Source organism: Coregonus lavaretus, assembly GCF_964263955.1.
Source record: "Coregonus lavaretus genome assembly, chromosome: 21".
Lineage (NCBI taxonomy): Eukaryota > Metazoa > Chordata > Actinopteri > Salmoniformes > Salmonidae > Coregonus > Coregonus lavaretus.
The window spans coordinates 29,616,952-29,638,145 of record NC_140008.1 but is presented as its reverse complement, the minus strand read 5'-3'; the positions used below and the strand labels follow the sequence as shown (position 1 = coordinate 29,638,145).

Below are 21,194 nucleotides of genomic sequence, written 5' to 3'. Positions count from 1 at the left end.
AGACTGCACCACTATGGCACAGACCCAAAGAGGTTTTGAATGGATCGCGAGTGTCTGAGTAAAAAAATATTCCTGTGTGAACTTAAATGACTTAAACCAGGTAGAAAGTGTGTAGAAATGATAATGAACTTACATTTTTACATAATGTAATCTCTGAACAATTTTTCGTCAATCACAGAATTTTCGATATAGAGCTATTAGCAGCACTATTTTGGTTGGTTTTGTGGTCTCAAGCCAGCGAGTTCTTCAACATTCTTCATCAAGAATATGGGCAAAATGTAGTTATTGACACTGAAAGAGGGAATGGGAATGTTGTTACCTTGTCATATTATTGCTACATTTACTATCAATATAGCATTAAAAATAGTTTTCCAGATTGCATTTTGGCCATTATTTTTCGCGATGCAAATATTGGGTCGCGACTGAGACAACCTGGTTAAATTTGGGTCCCGTGGCAAAACTAGTTGAGAACCACTGCTGTACACCACTGTGGCACACAGTGGCACTCTGCACCACTCAGTCAGATTGTTTTGTGTGAGGTGGTTGTTTGTGTTTGAACACGTTTTGTATGAGGGGGCTGTGTGCTTAATACTTTTGAGCTAGTTTTGGATTTGTGGGGGCTGTGTATTTGTTTTTGTATTTATTAAGGATCCCCATTAGCTGCTGTCAAGGCAGCAGCTACTCTTCCTGGGGTCCTGCAACATTAAGGCAGTTATATACAGTTACAAATATTACATGACATTACATTTCATAACACTTTTCACAACACATTAAGTGTGTTCCCTCAGGCTACTACTCTAATACCACATATCTACAATACAAAATCTATGTGTACGTGTGTGTGCCTGTGTGTGTGTGTCTTCACAGTCCCCGCTGTTCCTTAAGGTGTAATGTTGTCTGTTTTTTAAATCTGACTCTACTGCTTGCATCACTTACCTGATGTGGAATAGAGTTCCATGTAGCCTTGGCTCTACGTTGTACTGTGCGTCTCCCATAGTCTGTTCTTGACTTGGGGATTGTGAAGAGACCTCTGGTGGCATGTCTTGTGGGGTATGCATGGGTGTCCGAGCTGTGTGCTAGTAGTTTCAACAGACACCTCGGTGCATTCAGCATGTCAACACTTCTTACAAAAACAAGTAGTGATGAAGTCAATCTCTCCTCCACTTTGAGCCATGAGAGATTTACATGTATATTATTAATGTTAGCTCTCTGTGTACATTTAAGGGCCAGCCGTGCTGCCCTGTTCTGAACCAATTGTAATTTTCAGAGATCCCGCTTTGTGGCACCTGACCACATGACTGAACAGCAGTCCAGGTACGACAAAACTAGAGCCTGTAGGACCTGCCTTGTTGATAGTGTTGTTAAAAAGGCAGAATACCGCTTTATTATGGACAGACTTCTCCCCATTTTAGCTACTGTTGTATCAACATGTTTTGACCATGACGATCCAGGGTTACTCCAAGCAGTTTAGTCACCTCAACTTGCTCAATTTCAACATTATTTATTACAAGATTAAGTTGAGGTTTAGGGTTTAGTGAATGATTTGTCCCAAATACAAGGCTTTTAGTTTTTGAAATATTTAGGACTAACTTATTCCTTGCCACCCATTCTGAAACTAACTGCAACTCTTTGTTAAGTGTTGCAGGGATTTCACTCACTGTAGTAGCTGACGTGTATAATGTTGAGTCATCCGCATACATAGACACACTGGCTTTACTCAAAGCCAGTGGCATATCATTAGTAAAGATTGAAAAAAGTAAGGGGCCTAGACAGCTGACTTGGGGAATTCCTGATTCTACCTGGATTATGTTGGATAGGCTTCCATTAAAGAACACCCTCTGTGTTCTGTTAGACAGGTAACTCTTTATTCACAATATACAGTGCCTTCGGAAAGTATTCAGACCCCTTGACTTTTTCCACATTTTGTTACGTTACAGCCTTATTCTAAAATGGATTAAATAAATACAAATCCTCAGAAATTCCTTATTTACATAAGTATTCAGACCCTTCGCTATGAGACTCGAAATTGAGCTCAGGTGCATCCTGTTTCCATTGATCATCCTTGAGAAAAAAACAATTTAATCAATTTTAGAATAAAGCTGTAACGTAACAAAATGTGAAAAAGGTCAAGGGGTCTGAATACTTTCCGAAGGCACTGTAGCAGGGGGTGTAAAGCCATAATATATACATTTTTCCAGTAGCAGACTATGATCGATAATGTCAAAAGCCGCACTGAAGTCTAACAGAACAGCTCCCAAAATCTTATCATCAATTTCTCTCAGCCAATCATCAGACATTTGTGTAAGTGCCGTGGTTGTTGAATGTCCTTCCCTATAAGCGTGCTGAAAGTCTGTTGTCAATTTGTTTACAGTAAAATAGCATTGTATCTGGTCAAACACAATTTTTTCCAAAGGTTTACTAAGGGTTGGTAACAGGCTGATTGGTCGGCTATTTGAGCCAGTAAAGGGGGCTTTACTATTCTTGGTTAGCGGAATTACTTTTGCTTCCCTCCAGGCCTGAGGGCGCACACTTTCTAGTAGGCTTAGATTGAAGATATTGCAAATAGGAGTGGCGATATTGTCCGCTATTATCCTCTGTAATTTTCCATCCAAGTTGTCAGACCCCGGTGGCTTGTCATTGCTGATAGACAATAATACTTTTTTCACCTCTTCCTCACTCACTTTACAGAATTCAAAATTACAATGCTTGTCTTTCATAATTTGATCAGTTATACTTGGATGTGTAGTGTCAGCGTTTGTTGCTGGCATGTCATGCCTAAGTTTGCTAATCTTGCCAATGAAAAAATCATTAAGGTAATTGGCAATATCAGTGGGTTTTGTGATGAATGAGCCATCTGATTCAATGAATGATGGAACTGAGTTTGCATTTTTGCCCAAAATGTCATTTAAGGTGCTCCAAAGCTTTTTACTATAATTCTTTATATAATTTATCTTTGTTTCATTGTTTAGCTTCTTCTTCTTTTTATTCAGTTTAGTCACATGATTTCTCAATTTGCAGTACGTTTGCCAATCGGTTGTGCAGCCAGACTTATTTGCCATTCCTTTTGCCTCATCCCTCTCAACCATACAATTTTTCAATTCCTAATCAATGCATGTGGATTGAATCGTTTTTACAGTCATTTTCTTAATGGGTGCATGCTTATTAGTAAAGCAATTTCATAAATGTGTCAAGTGCAGCGTTTGATTGCTCCTCATTACACACCACAGACCAACAAATATTATTTACATCATTTACATTTACATTTTAGTCATTTAGCAGACGCTCTTATCCAGAGCGACTTACAGTTAGTGCATACATTATTTTTTTTCATACCCCCTGTGGGAATGAATCATCAACATAGGAATCACTACAAATATTATTGTATGACCTCTTATACACTATATTAGGCCCAGCCTTTGGAACTTTGGTTTTCCTAGATATGGGTACTATATTGTGATCACTACATCCGATGGATTTGGATACTGCTTTAAAGCAAATTTCTACAACATTAGTAAAGATGTAATCAATACATGTTGATGATTTCATTCCAGTGCTGTTTGTAACTACCCTGGTAGGTTGACTGATAACCTGAACCAGGTTGCAGGCACTGGTTACAGTTTGAAGCTTTTTCTTGAGTGGGCAGCTTGATGAAAGCCAGTCAATATTTAAATCACCCAGAAAATGTACCTCTGTTAATATCACATACATTATCAAGCATTTCTTACATGTTATCCAGATACTGACTGTTAGCACTTGGTGGTCTATAGCAGCTTCCTACAAGAATGGGCTTTAGGTGAGGCAGATGAACCTGTAGCCATATTACTTCAACAGTATTTAACATGAGTTCCTCTCTAAGCTTTACAGGAATGTGGTTTTGATTATAAACATCAACACCTCCACCATAGGTATTTAAGTATTTTCTGTAGAGGTTATAACCATGTATTGCTACCACTGTATCATCAAAGGTATTATCTAAGTGGGTTTCAGAGATAGTCGGAATATGAATGTCATCTGTTACTAGCAAGTTACTGATTTCATGAACCTTGTTTCTTAAGCTACATATGTTAATGTGGGCTATTTTTAGTACTTTTCTGGAATGCTTGATTGTTTTCATTGCTTTACTGGGAAGCTTAGCAGAAGCAGACATGCTCATGTTATTTATGTTAGTGCAGGGTGAGCTGCACACAGTGGACTTCCTACTAGGGCACACCGCCTCAGTGCTAACAGTATAACTCTGGTTCATAGGCACATGATTAGGGAAAGGGAAAGGGAGATACCTAGTCAGTTGTACAACTGAATGCATTCAACTGAAATGTGTCTTCCACATTTAACCCCTTTGAATCAGAGAGTTGCGGGGGGCTGCCTTAATCGACAGCCACGTCATCGATTACTGCATACAATAGCTGTAGGATCAGCAGGGCAGTTAGAGGGACATAAATTAGGTTACTTACATTGTGTCTACCAACGCCCCTGGGATAATGTATATTTGCTGAAGCATTATTACAACTCAGCGACACAATGGTAGGGATTTACTGAGCTAGGCTTGGGTCATTGCTAAGTCATTGTTTCAACGCAGCCTTATAATGCAGTGAAATTATCCAGGAACCCAAATTATTCGGGTGGATCCCATCCTCCTTATAAAACGTGTTTTGTTTCGAAAAGGTATCGAAATTGTCAACAAAAGTTACACCCATTGAGCTGCAATAATCACGTAGCCAGTTGTGAAGAAAAAGTGTATGTTTGATGTCGTTTTGTTTGTGGTTTGTGTTTACAGGGCTGGATGCAGACCTTCTCTCAGTTCTACCAGCTCTCTCCAGACACACCTCCCTAAAGCACCTGTATCTGGGCAAGAACTTCAACATCAAGAGCAGGTACAGTACTACAGAGGCACAGTGGGTGTGTGGTTGTGTGTGTGTGTGCACGTTCATGTGTGTGCGTGTGTCAGCTTGATTTTCCTCAGGCAGACTGGGATGATTACGATAGCGGCAGGAAATGACTAGTGCCAGAGCTCCTGCTGAGTGTAGCCTGAACTGCCTCTCTCTCTATCTACAGGGTGCTGGAGGAAATCCTACAGAAGCTGGTCCAACTCATACAGGAGGAGGAGTGTGTGAGTGAGAATGCGTCACAATTCACACAACACTCACACATTACACAATATAATATTATATTTTATATTCACTGATTGTACTGCGGAGTATATACACAAACGCACAAACACTATACACGTTCATATACTCAATGAAAACTCATGGTCAAATATTGACATTCACCATACTGTATTTTACATGGTACTCTCTCATACATACTCTTTATTTTCTACAGTAGTGTTTTCCTTAGTGTAAATCAATCCATGGCCCTGTTACTGTGGGCTGTAACATATTATGCCTTCTGAATTATTCATGTTGTGTACAAAGCTATGTGACACATTGCTCTGTGTATTACAAATGCTGAGTTCCTCAGTTTCTCCTCAGCACTGCTCCCAACTGTTCCCAGCAGCATTTAACCATCTCTCTCCACTGTCATCTTCTTCTCCTCTATTTTTCTGTCCTACCCTCTTCTTCTACTTTACCTTTCCCCTGGTCTCCACCGTTACCCCTCACCCAACCTTCTCACCCCCTCTGCCTTGCCCTCTCCCGTCTCCCTCCCTCCCCACCCTTTCTCTCCCCTCTTCCCTGTCCCTCCCCAGGCCCTCCAGTCCCTCTCCCTGGCTGACTCGCGGCTGCGTTCTCGGGGCACAGTGCTGGTAAACGCTCTGGGCAGCAACACCTGTCTGCGTAAGGTGGACCTGAGTGGGAACAGCCTGGAGGACATTGGAGCCAAGATGCTGAGCAAAGCCCTGCAGATCAACACCACACTCAGGCAAGAGACCGAGAGCGGGAAGGAGAGAGATAGAGGGTATTGTCAGGTATGGTGATGGTTGTTTTTAACACTGCCTCTCCCCTGTCCTGACAGGAGTGTGACGTGGGATCGTAACAACACCTCAGCTACAGGATTCCTGGATGTGGCTCGAGCCCTTGAACAGTGAGACTATTTGTTCATCAAACACACACATGCATGCTTGCACACATACACACACACGCTCAGACTTCTAAATCTGTTATAGCTCACTATAGCTTATTTTACAGACCCATTTGATGAATTTGTATGCTCAAAATACAGGAAGCAAGAGAGTTGATATAAATAGGTTCCAAGAGACATGGGGATGCCTGAAGCTATGTGTAATTTAAATGTCCTGTTGTTCAGAGAGTATTTTCAGAATTAGCTGGCTAATATATCAACTCAGATACACGTGAACCAAACCTAGCTTACTGTACACATTGATACTTGCTATCTCAAACGGCTTAGGTTTGCGTTTAGTCTACAGATCACATTAGCTGCAATAATCAAAGCATTACTCATCCTATCACAGTCCAGCAGGATATTTTGGGATGAATTCTTGTGATGAAGGGGTATTTTGGGAGGAATTCTGTCCACTGGGAATATTAACCCTTACCCTTGGGTCTGTAACTCAATTTTCTATAGCTCTCTTTCTCTGTCTCCTTCCTTTCTCTGTCTCCTTCCTTTCTCTGTCTCCTTCCTTTGTCTCCTTCCTTTCTCTGTCCCCTTCCTTTCTCTATCCCCTTCCTTTCTCTGACCCCTTCCTTTCACTGTCTCCTTCCTTTCTCTGACCCCTTCCTTTCACTGTTTCCTTCCTTTCTCTGTCTCCTTCCTTTCTCTGTCCCCTTCCTTTCACCTTCTCCTTCCTTTCACTGCCTCCTTCCTTTCTCTGTTTCCTTCCTTTCTCTGTCTCCTTCCTTTCACTGCCTCCTTCCTTTCTCTGTCCCCTACCTTTATCTGTCTCCTTCCTTTCTGCATCTCCTTCCTAACTCAAACCCCTTCTCTTTCGCTCACCTTCGGTGTGTTCTCTCCCAGTAACTTCACCTTGCAGTACATGCCCCTCCCCCTCAGTGACATCAGTCAGGCGTTCCGTAGCGCCGCCGAGAGGACAGAGCAGGCACTGACCAAGGTGGGCTCCTAATGCTTCCATCTCAATCCTCCCTCCAACCCTCCGTTAAACATCCACTCCTTTCCTTTGCCTCTCTATTTCATCTCCTTTCCTTCACTGCTTCTTTTCTCTACTGGCACCATCATTATCTCTCACTCCCTGCCCTTTCCATTTCAATTGACTCTGCTTCATTGACATTTTCACACAGTAGTATTGCCTGTGTGAGTGAATGTTTTTTTTTATCTGTGGCCATCAGATCCAGCGTGCTCTGCTGAGGAACAACCAGACTCAGCGCTTCTCTCAGAGACAGGCTCTACGGCTGCACCAGGGCCTGGTCACCAGCACTGCTGAACAGGTAGCTAATGAATACAGTACCAGTCAAAAGTTTGGAAACACCTACTCATTCCAGGGTTTTTCTTTATTTTTACTATTTTCTACATTGTAGAATAATAGTGAAGACACCAAAACAATTAAATAACACATGTAGTAACCAAAAAAGTGTTAAACAAATAAAAATATATTTGAGATTTGAGATTCTTCAAATAGCCACCCTTGGCCTTGATGACAGCTTTGCACACTCTTGGCATTCTCTCAACCAGCTTCATCTGGAATGCTTTTCCAACAGTCTTGAAGGAGTTCCCACATATGCTGAGCACTTGTTGGCTGCTTTTCCTTCACTCTGCGGTCCGACTCATCCCAAACCATCTCAATTGGGTTGAGGTTGGGGGATTGTGGAGGCCAGGTCATCTGATGCAGCACTCCATCACATTCCTTATTGGTAAAATAGCCCTTACACAGCCTGGAGGTATGTTGGGTCATTGTTCTGTTGAAAAACGAATGATAGTCCCACTATGCCCAAACCAGATGGGATGACGTATCACTGCAGAATGCTGTTGTAGCCATGCTGGTTAAGTGTGCCTTGAATTCTAAATAAATCACAGACAGTGTCACCAGCAAAGCACCCCCACACCATAACATATCCTCCTCCTCCATGCATTACGGTGGGAAATACACATGCAGAGATCATCTGTTCACCCACACCGCATCTCACAAAGCCATGGTGGTTGCAACCAAAAATCTCCAATTTGGACTCCAGAACAAAGGACAGATTTCCACAGTTCTAATGTCCATTGCTCGTGTTTCTTGGCCAAGCAAGTCTCTTCTTCGTATTGGTGTCCTTTAGTAATGGTTTCTTTGCAGCAATTCGACCATGAAGGCCTGATTCACACAGTCTCTGAACAGTTGATGTTGAGATGTGTCTGTTACTTGAACTCTGTGAAGCATTTATTTGGGCTGCAATTTCTGAGGCTGGTAACTAATTAACTTATCCTCTGCAGCAGAGGTAACTCTGGGTCTTCCATTCCTGTGGAGGTCCTCATGAGAGCCAGTATCATCATAGCACTTGATGGTTTTTGAGACTGCACTTGAAGAAACGTTCAAAGTTCTTGACATTTTCCGCATTGACTGACCTTCATGTCTTAAAGTAATGACGGACTGTTTTTTCTCTTTGCTTTGTTGAACTGTTCTTGCCATAATATGGACTTGGTCTTTTACCAAATAGGGCTATCTTCTGTATACCCCCCCCTACCTTGTCACAACACAACTGATTGGCTCAAACGCATTAAGAAGCAAAGAAATTCCACAAATTAACTTTTAAGAAGGCACACCTGTTAATTGAAATGCATTCCAGGTGACTATCTCATGAAGCTTGTTGAGAGAATGCCAAGAGTGTGCAAAGCTGTCATCAAGGCAAAGGATGGCTATTTGAAGAATCTCAAATATACAGTGGCTTGCGAAAGTATTCACCCCCCTTGGCATGTTTCCTATTTTGTTGCCTTACAACCTGGAATTAAAATTGATTTTTGGGGGGTTTGTATCATTTAATTTACACAACATGCCTACCACTTTGAAGATGCAAAATACTTTTTTTTTGTAAAATAAACAAGAAATAAGACCAAAAAACTTCAAACTTGAGCGTGCATAACTAGTCCTGCTGGAAGGTGAACCTCCGTCCCAGTCTCAAATCTCTGGAAGACTGAAACAGGTTTCCCTCAAGAATTTCCCTGTATTTAGCGCCATCCATCATTCCTTCAATTCTGACCAGTTTCCCAGTCCTTGCCGATGAAAAACATCCCCACAGCATGATGCTGCCACCACCATGCTTCAATGGGGATGGTGTTCCTGGGGTGTTGGGAGGTGTTGGGGTTGCGCCAGACATAGCGTTTTCCTTGATGGCTAAAAAGCTCAATTTTAGTCTCATCTGACCAGAGTACCTTCTTCCATATGTTTGGGGAGTCTCCCACATGGCTTTTGGCGAACACCAAACATGTTTGCCTATTTTTTACTTTAAGCAATGGCTTTTTTCCGCCACTCTTCCATAAAGCCCAGCTCTGTGGAGTGTATGGCTTAAAGTGGTCATATGGACAGATACTCCAATCTCCGCTATGGAGCTTTGCAGCTCCTTCAGGGTTATCTTTGGTCTCTTTGTTGCCTCTCTGATTAATGCCCTCCTTGCCTGGTCTGTGAGTTTTGATGGGCGGCCCTCTCTTGGCAGGTTTGTTGTGGTGCCATATTCTTTCAATTTTTAAATAATGGATTTAATGGTGCTCCGTGGGATGTTCAAAGTTTTTGATATTTTTTTTATAACCCAACCCTGATCTGTACTTCTCCACAACTTTGTCCCTGACTTGTTTGGAGAGCTCCTTGATCTTCATGGTGCCACTTGCTTGGTGGTGCCCCTTGCTTGGTGGTGTTGCAGACTCTGGGGCCTTTCAGAACAGGTATATATATAATGAGATCATGTGACAGATCATGTGACACTTAGATTGCACACAGGTGGACTTTATTTAACCAATTATGTGACTTCTGAAGGTAATTGGTTGCACCAGATCTTATTTAGAGGCTTCATAGCAAAGGGGGTGAATACATATGCACGCACCACTTTTCCGTTATTTATTTGGTATAATTTTTTGAAATAAGTTATTTTTTTCATTTCACTTCACCAATTTGGACTATTTTATGTATGTCCATTACATGAAATCCAAATAGAAATCCATTTAAATTACAGGTTGTAATGCAACAAAATAGGAAAAACGCCAAGGGGAATGAAAACTTTTGCAAGGCACTGTAAAATATATTTTGATTTGTTTAACACTTTTTTGGTTACTACATGATTCCATATGTGTTATTTCATAGTTTTGATGTCTTCACTATTATTCTACAAAGTAAAAAGAAAAAAAAAAAAGAAAAATGTGTCCAAACTTTTGACTGGTAGTGTATGTGTATTAGTTTTGTGTGTGTGATTGCTCTAATGATGGCTCAACTCATTGTCTCTCAATCACACACAATATGTGTGCATTGTATGTCTTTACTGACACCCCGCCTGCTTCTCTGTTCTCTGTTTCCCAGGTGATGGAGCGTCTGTGTGTGCGTGTGCAGCAGCAGGTGTGTGTGCTGCGTGGAGTAGGGGAGATGGAGGAGATTCAAGCTGCTAAACAAGTGCTGAAGGAGGCCAGGAACTCTCGCGCGGTGAGCGTGTGTGCATGCCTGAATCATTTCTCTAATCTCTAGTGTAGTTAAGTGTTCAAGTGTATGTGGGTCTTCCTTTAAACTAGGGTACCAGTTTGGATTTCCTACACTGGACAACTTGTTACAGCTGTTGATAGGCCATTGATAATAATCAGCATTTTTTTTTCATGTCATTACATTAAGATATAAGGGGGGATCATAGCTATATTCAATAAAATTCACGAGTTGATTTAAAACCTCTGTTTAAAACCCTTTATCATGTTTTGTGTCTTGACGGATTTGTCCAAAATCGTGTGATGTGAAACATGACTTTTCTGTCCTTGCATTTATGGCAGTGTAAGTTGACGTTATATATTAAGCATTAATCAGTTAAATTAGAAATTGAACAGTTTTTAGTATAGAGATCTCAGAAATGCACTGTAACTACGTAACATTTCGCGTCTTCTTATGTTACGGGATGAAAACAGTTTTCATGGGCACACAAATCCAAAATAATAAATGCGATTGCAAAATCAAATGCTTCTAACCGAAAGAGTCACCTTACCTTGGTACTTAAAACTTCAATCGATACTGTCATTAACATGGTTCTTCAATAATTATGCATAATACTTGTTGGATGTGCGAGTTATGCCATAATAATTTCACACATCATCATCTGATCCAGGAATTAATTTTCCACATTGGATTTAATATCCCTAGCGAATTGATATTGAACATCTGTTGTTGTCTGCTTGATTTACAGTAGGGTCTTTTTAGATTTAACAGAGAAAGCATCAAGTTAATGTGTTCATGTTTTCAAATGTTTTTGTGCCTCGCATTGGACACCTAGTCTACTGTGCGCAATTGTGTAGGATAGACTATTGCGAGACACCCAACACTGTTCATATTAATTATTCTGGATATAATGACAACAAATTACATAACATAGTGGGTTTATTCATAATATCATCTGGTAATGAAATAACATGACAAATACATTAAAATCAAGGGGCTTGAAGTAGCATACTTGAACTTGAACTTCGAGCTCCGAAATTCACATACTGGGCCTACCTTGAAAATCAGACATTTTATCAATTTGGTGCTTGAAAAGTTCTTGAAATTATTGTAGCCAATTTATAAGTTCTCCTGCTCCCTTATAATTATCCGTGATTTCATTTTTGATCAATTTTTGTGAGAGATGTGACCACTTTCGTTTGTTTCCAGCTGCTTCAATTGAAGAGTGTTGCGCTACTCTGTTGCGGTAAAACCATGTGAGGTTATTATTAGGACGACACGATCTAATGTTGGCTTCAACTTGGCTTTCCATACAAATCCTTCCATTAAAAAAAGAGCCTGGTATTTGGTCACTTACTCATTATAAAAACAGCGATGGTGAGATTCAAATGGTGAGATTAATGCTACCGCTATTCATGGATTTATTATGTGTGCCCGCGTCGGTTACAGAAAAATCGCCGTGCATGCATCCAATCTATTTAGTCAGGCAATGTCCACATTATTCTCACATATTCTAGAATGTACTGTAATAATAATTTGAATATCAATGCATTGGCAAGGCCTAAAAAAATTCATTATTCTTAAAGTGGTAATGGCCTACTTTTTTTTACACCTTTTGCATGTTTTTTGGGGGAGGGGGGTGGGGGTATATATACAATTGTATAACATTGAATTTGACTTGCCAATGTCTGTATGAACCCTGCTTAAAGGATGTATAGTCCTAGGCCTATGTTGTTGTATAGGTGGAGTTATGGGTACATTTGCATATATTCACTTTTATTCCTCTAAGTACACATGTGGAACTGCATGAAAATCATTTAGACATTTTAATCCCAATGTCACACATTGGCCCCATTATTTATAGAAAGACCCATGTCTTTTTGTATTAATATAACACCCCCACACCCCTCTCTCGCTCTCTCTCTCTCTCTCTCTCTCTCTCTCTCTCTCTCTCTCTCTCTCACTCTGTCTCTCTCTCGCATATATTCACTTTTATTCCTCAAAGTACACATGTGGAACTGCATGAAAATCATTTTGACATTTTGATCCCAATGTCACACATTGGCCCCATTATTTATAGAAAGACCCATGTCTTTGTGTATTAATATGACACCCCCACACCCCTCTCTCTCTTTCTCTCTCTCTCTCTCTCTCTCTCTCTCTCTCTCTCTCTCTCTCTCTCTCTCTCTCTCTCTCTCTCTCTCTCTCTCTCTCTCTCTCTCTCTCTCTCTCTCTCTCTCTCACTCTGTCTCTCTCTCGCATATATTCACTTTTATTCCTCTAAGTACACATGTGGAACTGCATGAAAATCATTTTGACATTTTGATCCCAATGTCACACATTGGCCCCATTAATAGAAAGACCCATGGCTTTGTGTATTAATATGACACCCCCACACCCTCTCTCTCTCTCTCTCTCTCTCTCTCTCTCTCTCTCTCTCTCTCTCTCTCTCTCTCTCTCTCTCTCTCTCTCAGCTGTACCCCTCTCTCTGTGAGCTAGCTCATGTCCTGTCAGTAGATGGGCCAGTCAGACAGAAACTGGACTCACTGGCAGGAGAACTGGCCAAGGCAGCTGACAAGGAACTACAGGTGCAATCCTCAATACATCACATATTTATATAAATGTTTTATTTACTTCGCCATTATTTCTTAATCAATTAGGCAACACAGGGATTGGTTGAATATTTGATTGATTGATTGAGTTATTGATTGATTGATTGTTTAATTGGCTTGTTGATTGACAGGTGATAGTTGACTCCATGGTGTCTCTCTGTCGTGAGCTGTGCCCGCTGTCCTCCTCTGCAGCAGAGAGATTGAGTCCTCCACTCTCGTCCGTCTCTGAGCGCGTCTCCATCCCACGCTCTGCCATCCGGACGGCCATGATGGAGCGAGCAGCTCAGGACATCCACCGTGTGCTGGAGTAAGAAAGGGAGGGAGGGAGGGAGGGAGGGAGGGAGGGATGGATGGATGGATGGATGGATGGATGGATGGATGGAAGGAAGAAAGAAGAGGGGGAGCTGAAGGAGGAAGATAAGCGATGCAGTCTTCTTTGTTCAATTTAATCAGTGTGGGTATCTGTGAACTCATTCCATCATACTGTCTTCCCCCTCCTCCGCCCTGCCTTCCCTCTCCTGATCCCTCCCTCTCTTTGTCTTTCTCCCCCTCTCCCAGAGAGGTGAAGCTCTCAGTGGTTTCCTATCTCACCAACTCCATTGTGGATCAGATCTTGCAGGAGCTCTACGCCACTCACAAGACCCTGGTATAGACATGCTGCTGTCTGTCTGTCTGTCTGTTTGTGTCTCTGTCTGTCTATAGTCCTGATATTGATTCTGTCACCTTTTGCCTACCATTATCAGTAACACTTTACTTGAAGGGGCACACATAAGGCATTACATAACACCATTATACACTTTTGCAGTATCATTCATAACAACCTTTATAACACCTTTATGAAACCAGTCATAACACCTTTATGAGTGTTGCAGTATCATTCATAACAACCTTCATAATACATTTATTCATGTCTAGTGTCTGCTCCCTGTCCCAGACGCGTCAGGTGTCCCAGGTGAAGCGCTGGGAGGGGACATGTGACGGAGGGACAGGCCGGAGGTCACACAGACACAGAGACTCTCTGGACATCACTGACGAGGAGCTGGGCACCAGCATAGTAAGCATTGTGTGTTGGGATTGTCTGTTTAGGATGTGTGTGTTTGTGTTTTGACATCTTTTTTCTTCCGTCTCTAGGACACAATTGCCATTAAGAAGCACAGCTCTAGAACTAGACGAATACGACCCGTTTCTACCAGACTGAGTGAGTATGTCTCCGTCCCACTATCTCTCAATCTCCCTCTCTCTTCCTCCCAGCTTGTTCTCTCTTTTTAGAGGTCCATTAGTGACTGTGTCCTGCTGTGTCTGTTTTTCTCTCCCCTCTTTCCCTTTCCCTCTCTCTCTGAGTGAGCCATTAATGGCTGGTGTTCATGCCACCTGAACCCATTCCTGCCTCAACATATTTGAGTGCACTTGCCAATTGTTGTAGTTTTTAAACAGTATTTATTTCAAGCACAGATGACAGTTCCACATGACTCCTATGAGAACTTCTACCACCTCGCCACTTCCTTCTCCATTTCGCTCCCTTTTATGCATCTGTTTCGCTCTCATCTCGTCATCTTTCCATATTTTATTCTCTCTCTCTTTCAGGCCTGTGTGATGACTCCAGCTCCTCCCCGCCCGCCTCTGCGTCCTCTTCTTTCTCGGCCCTCTCTCGCTCTGCAATCCTGTGAGGGGCTGTCTGAGCTCCCTACCCAGGGTGCACCTCTACATCATGTGACGCGGGTTAGGCCGAGGCCCCCACGGAGGCACCGAGCAGGACATGCCCCCTCTGACACAGTAAGAGGAAGCTGACCTCAGGCGATCTCACCCCATATGGAATATATACTGCTCTGAACTGCTCAGACTGTGTGTGATACTTAACTATGAATATGGAAATACAGGATCTATATTCACTTATATATTCACTTATGAATATTGTATACACAGAGAGGCCCCTGCTGTAGTAGATTTCTCATCTGAGTGCAGAAGCGTAAATATGCAGATATATTGAAAAATGTATGCACTCACTAACTGTAAGTCGCTCTGGATAAGAGCGTCTGCTAAATGACTAAAATGTATTAGCTAAATATTAGCTAATAAATGATCAATTTAAGGAGATACTGATATGGCAACACATAGTTAAAGATAAGTGAACTTTAAAAACTCATGGAGTTACATAGAGATACTTTCATATTAATAAGACAAAATACGGATGTTATTTGCATAGCTAATGACAACTACAAAGATAATATTCCCTTATGATACAAGCAAAATGTATAACTAATGGCTATATTAATTGCTTGTTAAATAGACTAGATGTTTAAAATTGATACATCTGGTTTATTTAACAAGCATTTAATATAGCCATTAGTTATACATTTTGCATGCGTGCCTAAGCACATATTCTATTCCAAAAGAACGATTATTCATGTGATTAAAGTAATGATAATATAACTTTTAACTTAATTTATGGCTCATGCATAATTCCCACTGCATATTCCCAAATGTTAGGGCCTCCCGGCAGTGGCAGTGTGCTGCTCTATTTTTCAGAATGGATTGGGTCCAGGGTAATCTATACTAAGAGAATTACTCCAATTGGGTTAAGTCATCTCTCTGAAGCTAGTATAATCCATTTGTGTTATTACCAACAGAACATTAAAAATGTAAAAAATTGTAAGCCCCTCCAATAAGTACTTACAAACAGTGTGGGAAATCAGTCTTTATTTCTGGAATATGAATTTGTGGATGTATAAGAATAGTATCATAATTCTGAAATATCTCTCTCCCCGTCCCCAGCATTGCACTGAAAATGGAACTGTCACCCCTCTTGATGATGGACTCCCAGATTTCTACTCCAAGAGAGTCCTCCCTGATAGGTAGATCTCTCTCTCTCTCTCTCTCTCTCTCTCTCTCTCTCTCTCTCTCTCTCTCTCTCTCTCTCTCTCTCTCTCTCTCTCTCTCTCTCTCTCTCTCTCTCTCTCTCTCTCTCTCTCTCTCTCTCTCTCTCTCTCTCTCTCTCTCTCTCTCTCTCTATCTGTCTCTATCTATCTCTCTCTCTCTCTTTCTCCCTCGCTCTCTATCAAAAAACAATAGGAGTGAATGGCACACCATAATCATGATCTAAATTGCATGAATCACCTCCAAGGTAACTACAACTCAAGTCATTTAGCATAGGCCTACTTTCCATTAGTCCATAGACTACTTTCAGGATAAGGATTTTAGGTGAGCTCTGCCTTTAGTAATAGTTTTAGAGAGTACCCTCTCCTCTTGTCACATGCTGGCAGAGTAATGCTGGTCCATGCTAAAGTACACCCACACAGCAGATCATCTGGTTAAGTGGATGCTTTTAGTATTATTACATTTACTGTTAAGCATATTTCTAAATGAATGTACTCTGGATAAAGCGTTCTGTGCCATGAATGGTATCCTAGCAACGTCTCTCACTGCCAGGAAGTGTTACGTTTCAGGCAGCAGCCCAGAGAAACATATGGGGTCTGATGACAGGGTGAATAAGTAAAAGTACAGGTGCTGACTAGGGACAAACTGAACAGAAATATGACTTATGATATAGACATATACTTAGTGTACAAAACAATAGGAACACCTGCTCTTTCCATGACAGACTGACCAGGTGAATCCAGGTGAAAGCTATGATCCCTTATTGATGTCACGTGTTAATTCCACTTCAATCAGTGTAGATGAAGGGTAGGAGACTGGTTAAAGAAGGATTTTTAAGCCTTGAGACAATTGAGACATGGATTGTGTATGTGTGCCATTCGGAGGGTGAATGGGTAAGACAAAATAGTGAAGTGCCTTTGAACGAGGTATGGTAGTAGGTGCCAGGCGCACCGCTTTGAGTGTGTCAAGAACACTTTCCTGTGTGTATCAAGAATGGTCCACCACCCAAAGGACATCCAGCCAACTTGACACAATTGTGGGAAGCATTGGAGTCAACAGGGGCCAGCAACTCAATAGTAGGAAGATGTTCCTAATGTTTTGTACACTCAGTGTATTTTTACTGTATAGCTATGGTCAGTTTATGTCTCTCTTTATATCTGCCTTTTGTCTTCATCCTTTATCTTCTTCCTATTTTGTCCCCCTCATCTCTCTCTACCCTTTCCATCTCTTTTTCCCTATGTCAGTCAGTTGTCCTCTCTCCATAAAGCCCACTCTCTCAGGCGAAAGAAAAGACGCAATATGCTGGCCATCTTTGGTTTCCGTAGGAACCGCAACTCAACGCTCTCCAATCAGGGGCCAGAGTCTGGCAGAGATGGGTGTGGGGAGGAGTGTCACACTGTTGCCACGGCACCCACAGGGTTTGTGAATCCTCAGTATCACACTTACACACACACACACACACACACACACACACACACATACACATACACATACACATACACACACACACACACACACACACACACACACACACACACACACAACTAGTATGATACAGTGAGGGAAAAAAGTATTTGATCCCCTGCTGATTTTGTACGTTTGCCCACTGACAAAGAAATGATCAGTCTATAATTTTAATGGTAGGTTTATTTGAACAGTGAGAGACAGAATAACAACCAAAAAATCTAGAAAACGCATGGCAAAATTTTTATAAATTGATTAGCATTTTAATGAGGGAAATAAGTATTTGACCCCCTCTCAATCAGAAAGATTGGTGACAACAGTTGGTGCGATTGGAAGAAACACAAAATAACTGTCAATCTCCCTCGGCCTGGGGCTTCATGCAAGATCTCACCTCGTGGAGTTGCAATTATCATGAGAACGGTGAGGAATCAGCCCAGAACTACACGGGAGGATCTTGTCAATGATCTCAAGGCAGCTGGGACCATAGTCACCAAGAAAACAATTGGTAACACACTACGCCGTGAAGGACTGAAATCCTGCAGCGGCCGCAAGGTCCCCCTGCTCAAGAAAGCACATTATACAGGGCCGTCTGAAGTTTGCCAATGAACATCTGAATGATTCAGAGGAGAACTGGGTGAAAGTGTTGTGGTCAGATGAGACCAAAATCGAGCTCTTTGGCATCAACTCAACTCTCCGTGTTTGGAGGAGGAGGAATGCTGCCTATGACCCCAAGAACACCATCCCCACCGTCAAACATGGAGGTGGAAACATTATGTTTTGGGGGTGTTTTTCTGCTAAGGGGACAGGACAACTTCACCGCATCAAAGGGACGATGGACGGGGCCATGTACCGTCAAATCTTGGGTGAGAACCTCCTTCCCTCAGCCAGGGCATTGAAAATGGGTCGTGGATGGGTATTCCAGCATGACAATGACCCAAAACACACGGCCAAGGCAACAAAGGAGTGGCTCAAGAAGAAGCACATTAAGGTCCTGGAGTGGCCTAGCCAGTCTCCAGACCTTAATCCAATAGAAAATCTGTGGAGGGAGCTGAAGGTTCGAGTTGCCAAACGTCAGCCTCGAAACCTTAATCATTTATAGAAGATCTGCAAAGGGGAGTGGAACAAAATCCCTCCTGAGATGTGTGCAAACCTGGTAGCCAACTACAAGAAACGTCTGACCTCTGTGATTGCCAACAAGGGTTTTGCCACCAAGTACTAAATCATGTTTTGCAGAGGGGTCAAATACTTATTTCCCTCATTAAAATGCAAATCAATTTATAACATTTTTGACATGCGTTTTTCTGGATTTTGTTGTTGTTATTCTGTCTCTCACTGTTCAAATAAACCTACCATTAAAATTATAGACTGATCATGTCTTTGTCAGTGGGCAAACGTACAAAATCAGCAGGGGATCAAATATTTTTTCCCTCACTGTATATAAAGCTGTGCAATCTACACAGCATGATTTATATCAGTGTCACATTATCTTGACTTTCACTTAATAACATATGTATACCCCTTACCTCTTTATGAATATGTATCACTCTTTTTCTCTCTCTACCTTTCATGCTCTCTGTTAGTATGATGAGCATTAAGTGCAAGCTCTGTGTGCCCTGTGTGCTAATAGTCTAAATCAGTGCTGGGAAGCAGTGCTGTGTTGACATGAGGAATGGTCATGCTGCCGGAGAGCACAGCAGATGACACCAGTATGTGTAAACAGATGTAGATGACACCAGTATGTGTAAACAGATGTAGATGACACCAGTATGTGTAAACAGATGTAAATGACACCAGTATGTGTAAACAGATGTAAATGACACCAGTATGTGTAAACAGATGTAAATGACACCAGTATGTGTAAACAGATGTAGATGACAGCTGTTGCCCTTCTCCCACTTAGATTATGAGATGCAAGAGAATGATGGCAATGATAATGCAGTCTAATGAATAAAGATGTAAAAAATTATGCAAGTCTAATATATTCTATCCCAATATTATAACATTATTATTGCATAGCCTGCTTGGTTAGAAAGCCAAAACAGGGCCAGAGGGGCATTTGTTATCCACACCAATTCAAATACAATCCAGGGGCCACAGAGCAAATTCTTGGTTGACTCTGTCATTGTTTCTCTGACTGTCCTCTTTGCTCTTTTCTCTCTCAGGACAGCCACTGAGAATGTCTACACGCTGCTGCAGCCCCCTCGTTCTGCTGCCAGGGCCTGCTCTCCTGGTGAGGGGGCTGATGGGAAGGTGGAGGACCAGAGGAGGGAGGAGCCAGTGGGCCTGAGCCTGCAGCCAGTGCAGAGCATACCACCACAGCCTGGCATGCCGGGCAGCAGACACCCCTTCTACTCACCCAGCCAGGTACAGTCTATGCTGTATCACTTGTGGTAGAAAACATTATTACTGGTTGATGAGTTCATGGTTATAATATCTCTTCTCATCTTTCCTCTGTGTTTTTTACAGCCATCAGAGCTAGAGACAGAGCACGAGCAACCTGCCGAAACAGACAGACATTGGTCAGAGGACAGACAGTGGACAGAGGGGCTTCACACAGACAGAGAGAGGACATTAATAAGACCGGCTGACAGACAGGCTGACCGGCACTGGACTGAGGACAAACTGTCAGACAAAACATGGACAGAGGGAAGAACGGCAGAGAGACAGATGGACAGATATTGGACAGAAGGCAGGAATGCAGATAGACACATGGAAAGACAGTGGACAGTTGACAGACACACACAAAGACAGATCGACAGACAGTTTGATCGAGATAGACAGTGGACGGTGAGCAAACAACAGACAGACAGACAGTGGACAGAGGGACGACCGACAGACATACAGATAGACAGACAGTGGATAGAGAGACGACCGACAGACATACAGATAGACAGACAGTGGATAGAGAGACGACCGACAGACATACAGATAGACAGACAGTGGAAAGAGAGCAGGCAGTCAGGCAGACAGTCTGACAGACAAGCCCAGGGACAACATCTGGCTCAGAGGCCTCTGCCCCCTTACCCATCAGACAGAACTCCATCACCTAAAATTGAGACTGACTCCCAGAAAAACATGGAGGCAACCATCGACAGACAGAAGCACTCTGACACACAGACGGAAAGACACCTGCGCTCAGACACTGCTGTAGGACAGGTGGAAGGGTGGAGGGGTGGAGGAGGGGTTCCCCCTGGACGGGTTTCTATGAGTGCATCTAAACCAGACCCGCCTCCCCAGAGCAGCAAACCCAACCAGTCCAAACTGAAACAGAGACATCTACAGGAGAGCTCTGGTACTGCACCTGTCTCTTACACACTGTTGTGTTAATATAAAGGTGCAATATGCAGAAATCGCTCCGCCATTTCCTGGTTGCAATTTTTTTTATAAGTTGCCTAATTTCAGTTTATGTGACAAAACAAGCAATGTATATGGTTAAGATGGTATGATAATTCAGTGTAGAGAATCATTGTACCATCTAAACCGCTGTGAAATATATTTTCAATAACCAAAAATATTGTAGTTTGAAGCTGGTGTACAAAATCAAAAATAAAAGACGCAAAAACGCAACTTAAGAACGTGAAGCATAGAAATAGTGCACATAAAACATATCTAGCACTTCTTAGACTTGCCTTCAGTGAAAATGACAGATCTATAAATCACATTTCTATGTGAATTTGGTAGGGTCGCCCAAAAAGTTACATATTGCAGCTTTAATGTATCTGCTTCATTATTTATAA

General features: G+C 42.0%; 1 protein-coding gene across 1 annotated transcript in view; it reads left to right on the top strand.

Moving 5' to 3' along the window:
- LOC311149135 (capping protein, Arp2/3 and myosin-I linker protein 3-like) overlaps positions 1 to 21,194 on the top strand; it is a gene marked incomplete at its 3' end in the record, with an annotated part of 39,330 nt that overhangs the window by 15,678 nt on the left and 2,458 nt on the right. The window contains 18 exon segments of the mRNA XM_084186227.1: positions 4,775 to 4,871; positions 5,053 to 5,107; positions 5,687 to 5,859; positions 5,953 to 6,021; positions 6,913 to 7,006; positions 7,242 to 7,340; positions 10,394 to 10,513; positions 12,982 to 13,095; positions 13,251 to 13,426; positions 13,678 to 13,765; positions 14,054 to 14,182; positions 14,251 to 14,317; positions 14,704 to 14,777; positions 14,779 to 14,892; positions 15,892 to 15,971; positions 17,238 to 17,411; positions 19,620 to 19,821; positions 19,924 to 20,749. Of these exon segments, the coding sequence (XP_084042353.1) occupies positions 4,775 to 4,871; positions 5,053 to 5,107; positions 5,687 to 5,859; positions 5,953 to 6,021; positions 6,913 to 7,006; positions 7,242 to 7,340; positions 10,394 to 10,513; positions 12,982 to 13,095; positions 13,251 to 13,426; positions 13,678 to 13,765; positions 14,054 to 14,182; positions 14,251 to 14,317; positions 14,704 to 14,777; positions 14,779 to 14,892; positions 15,892 to 15,971; positions 17,238 to 17,411; positions 19,620 to 19,821; positions 19,924 to 20,749 (2,751 nt within the window).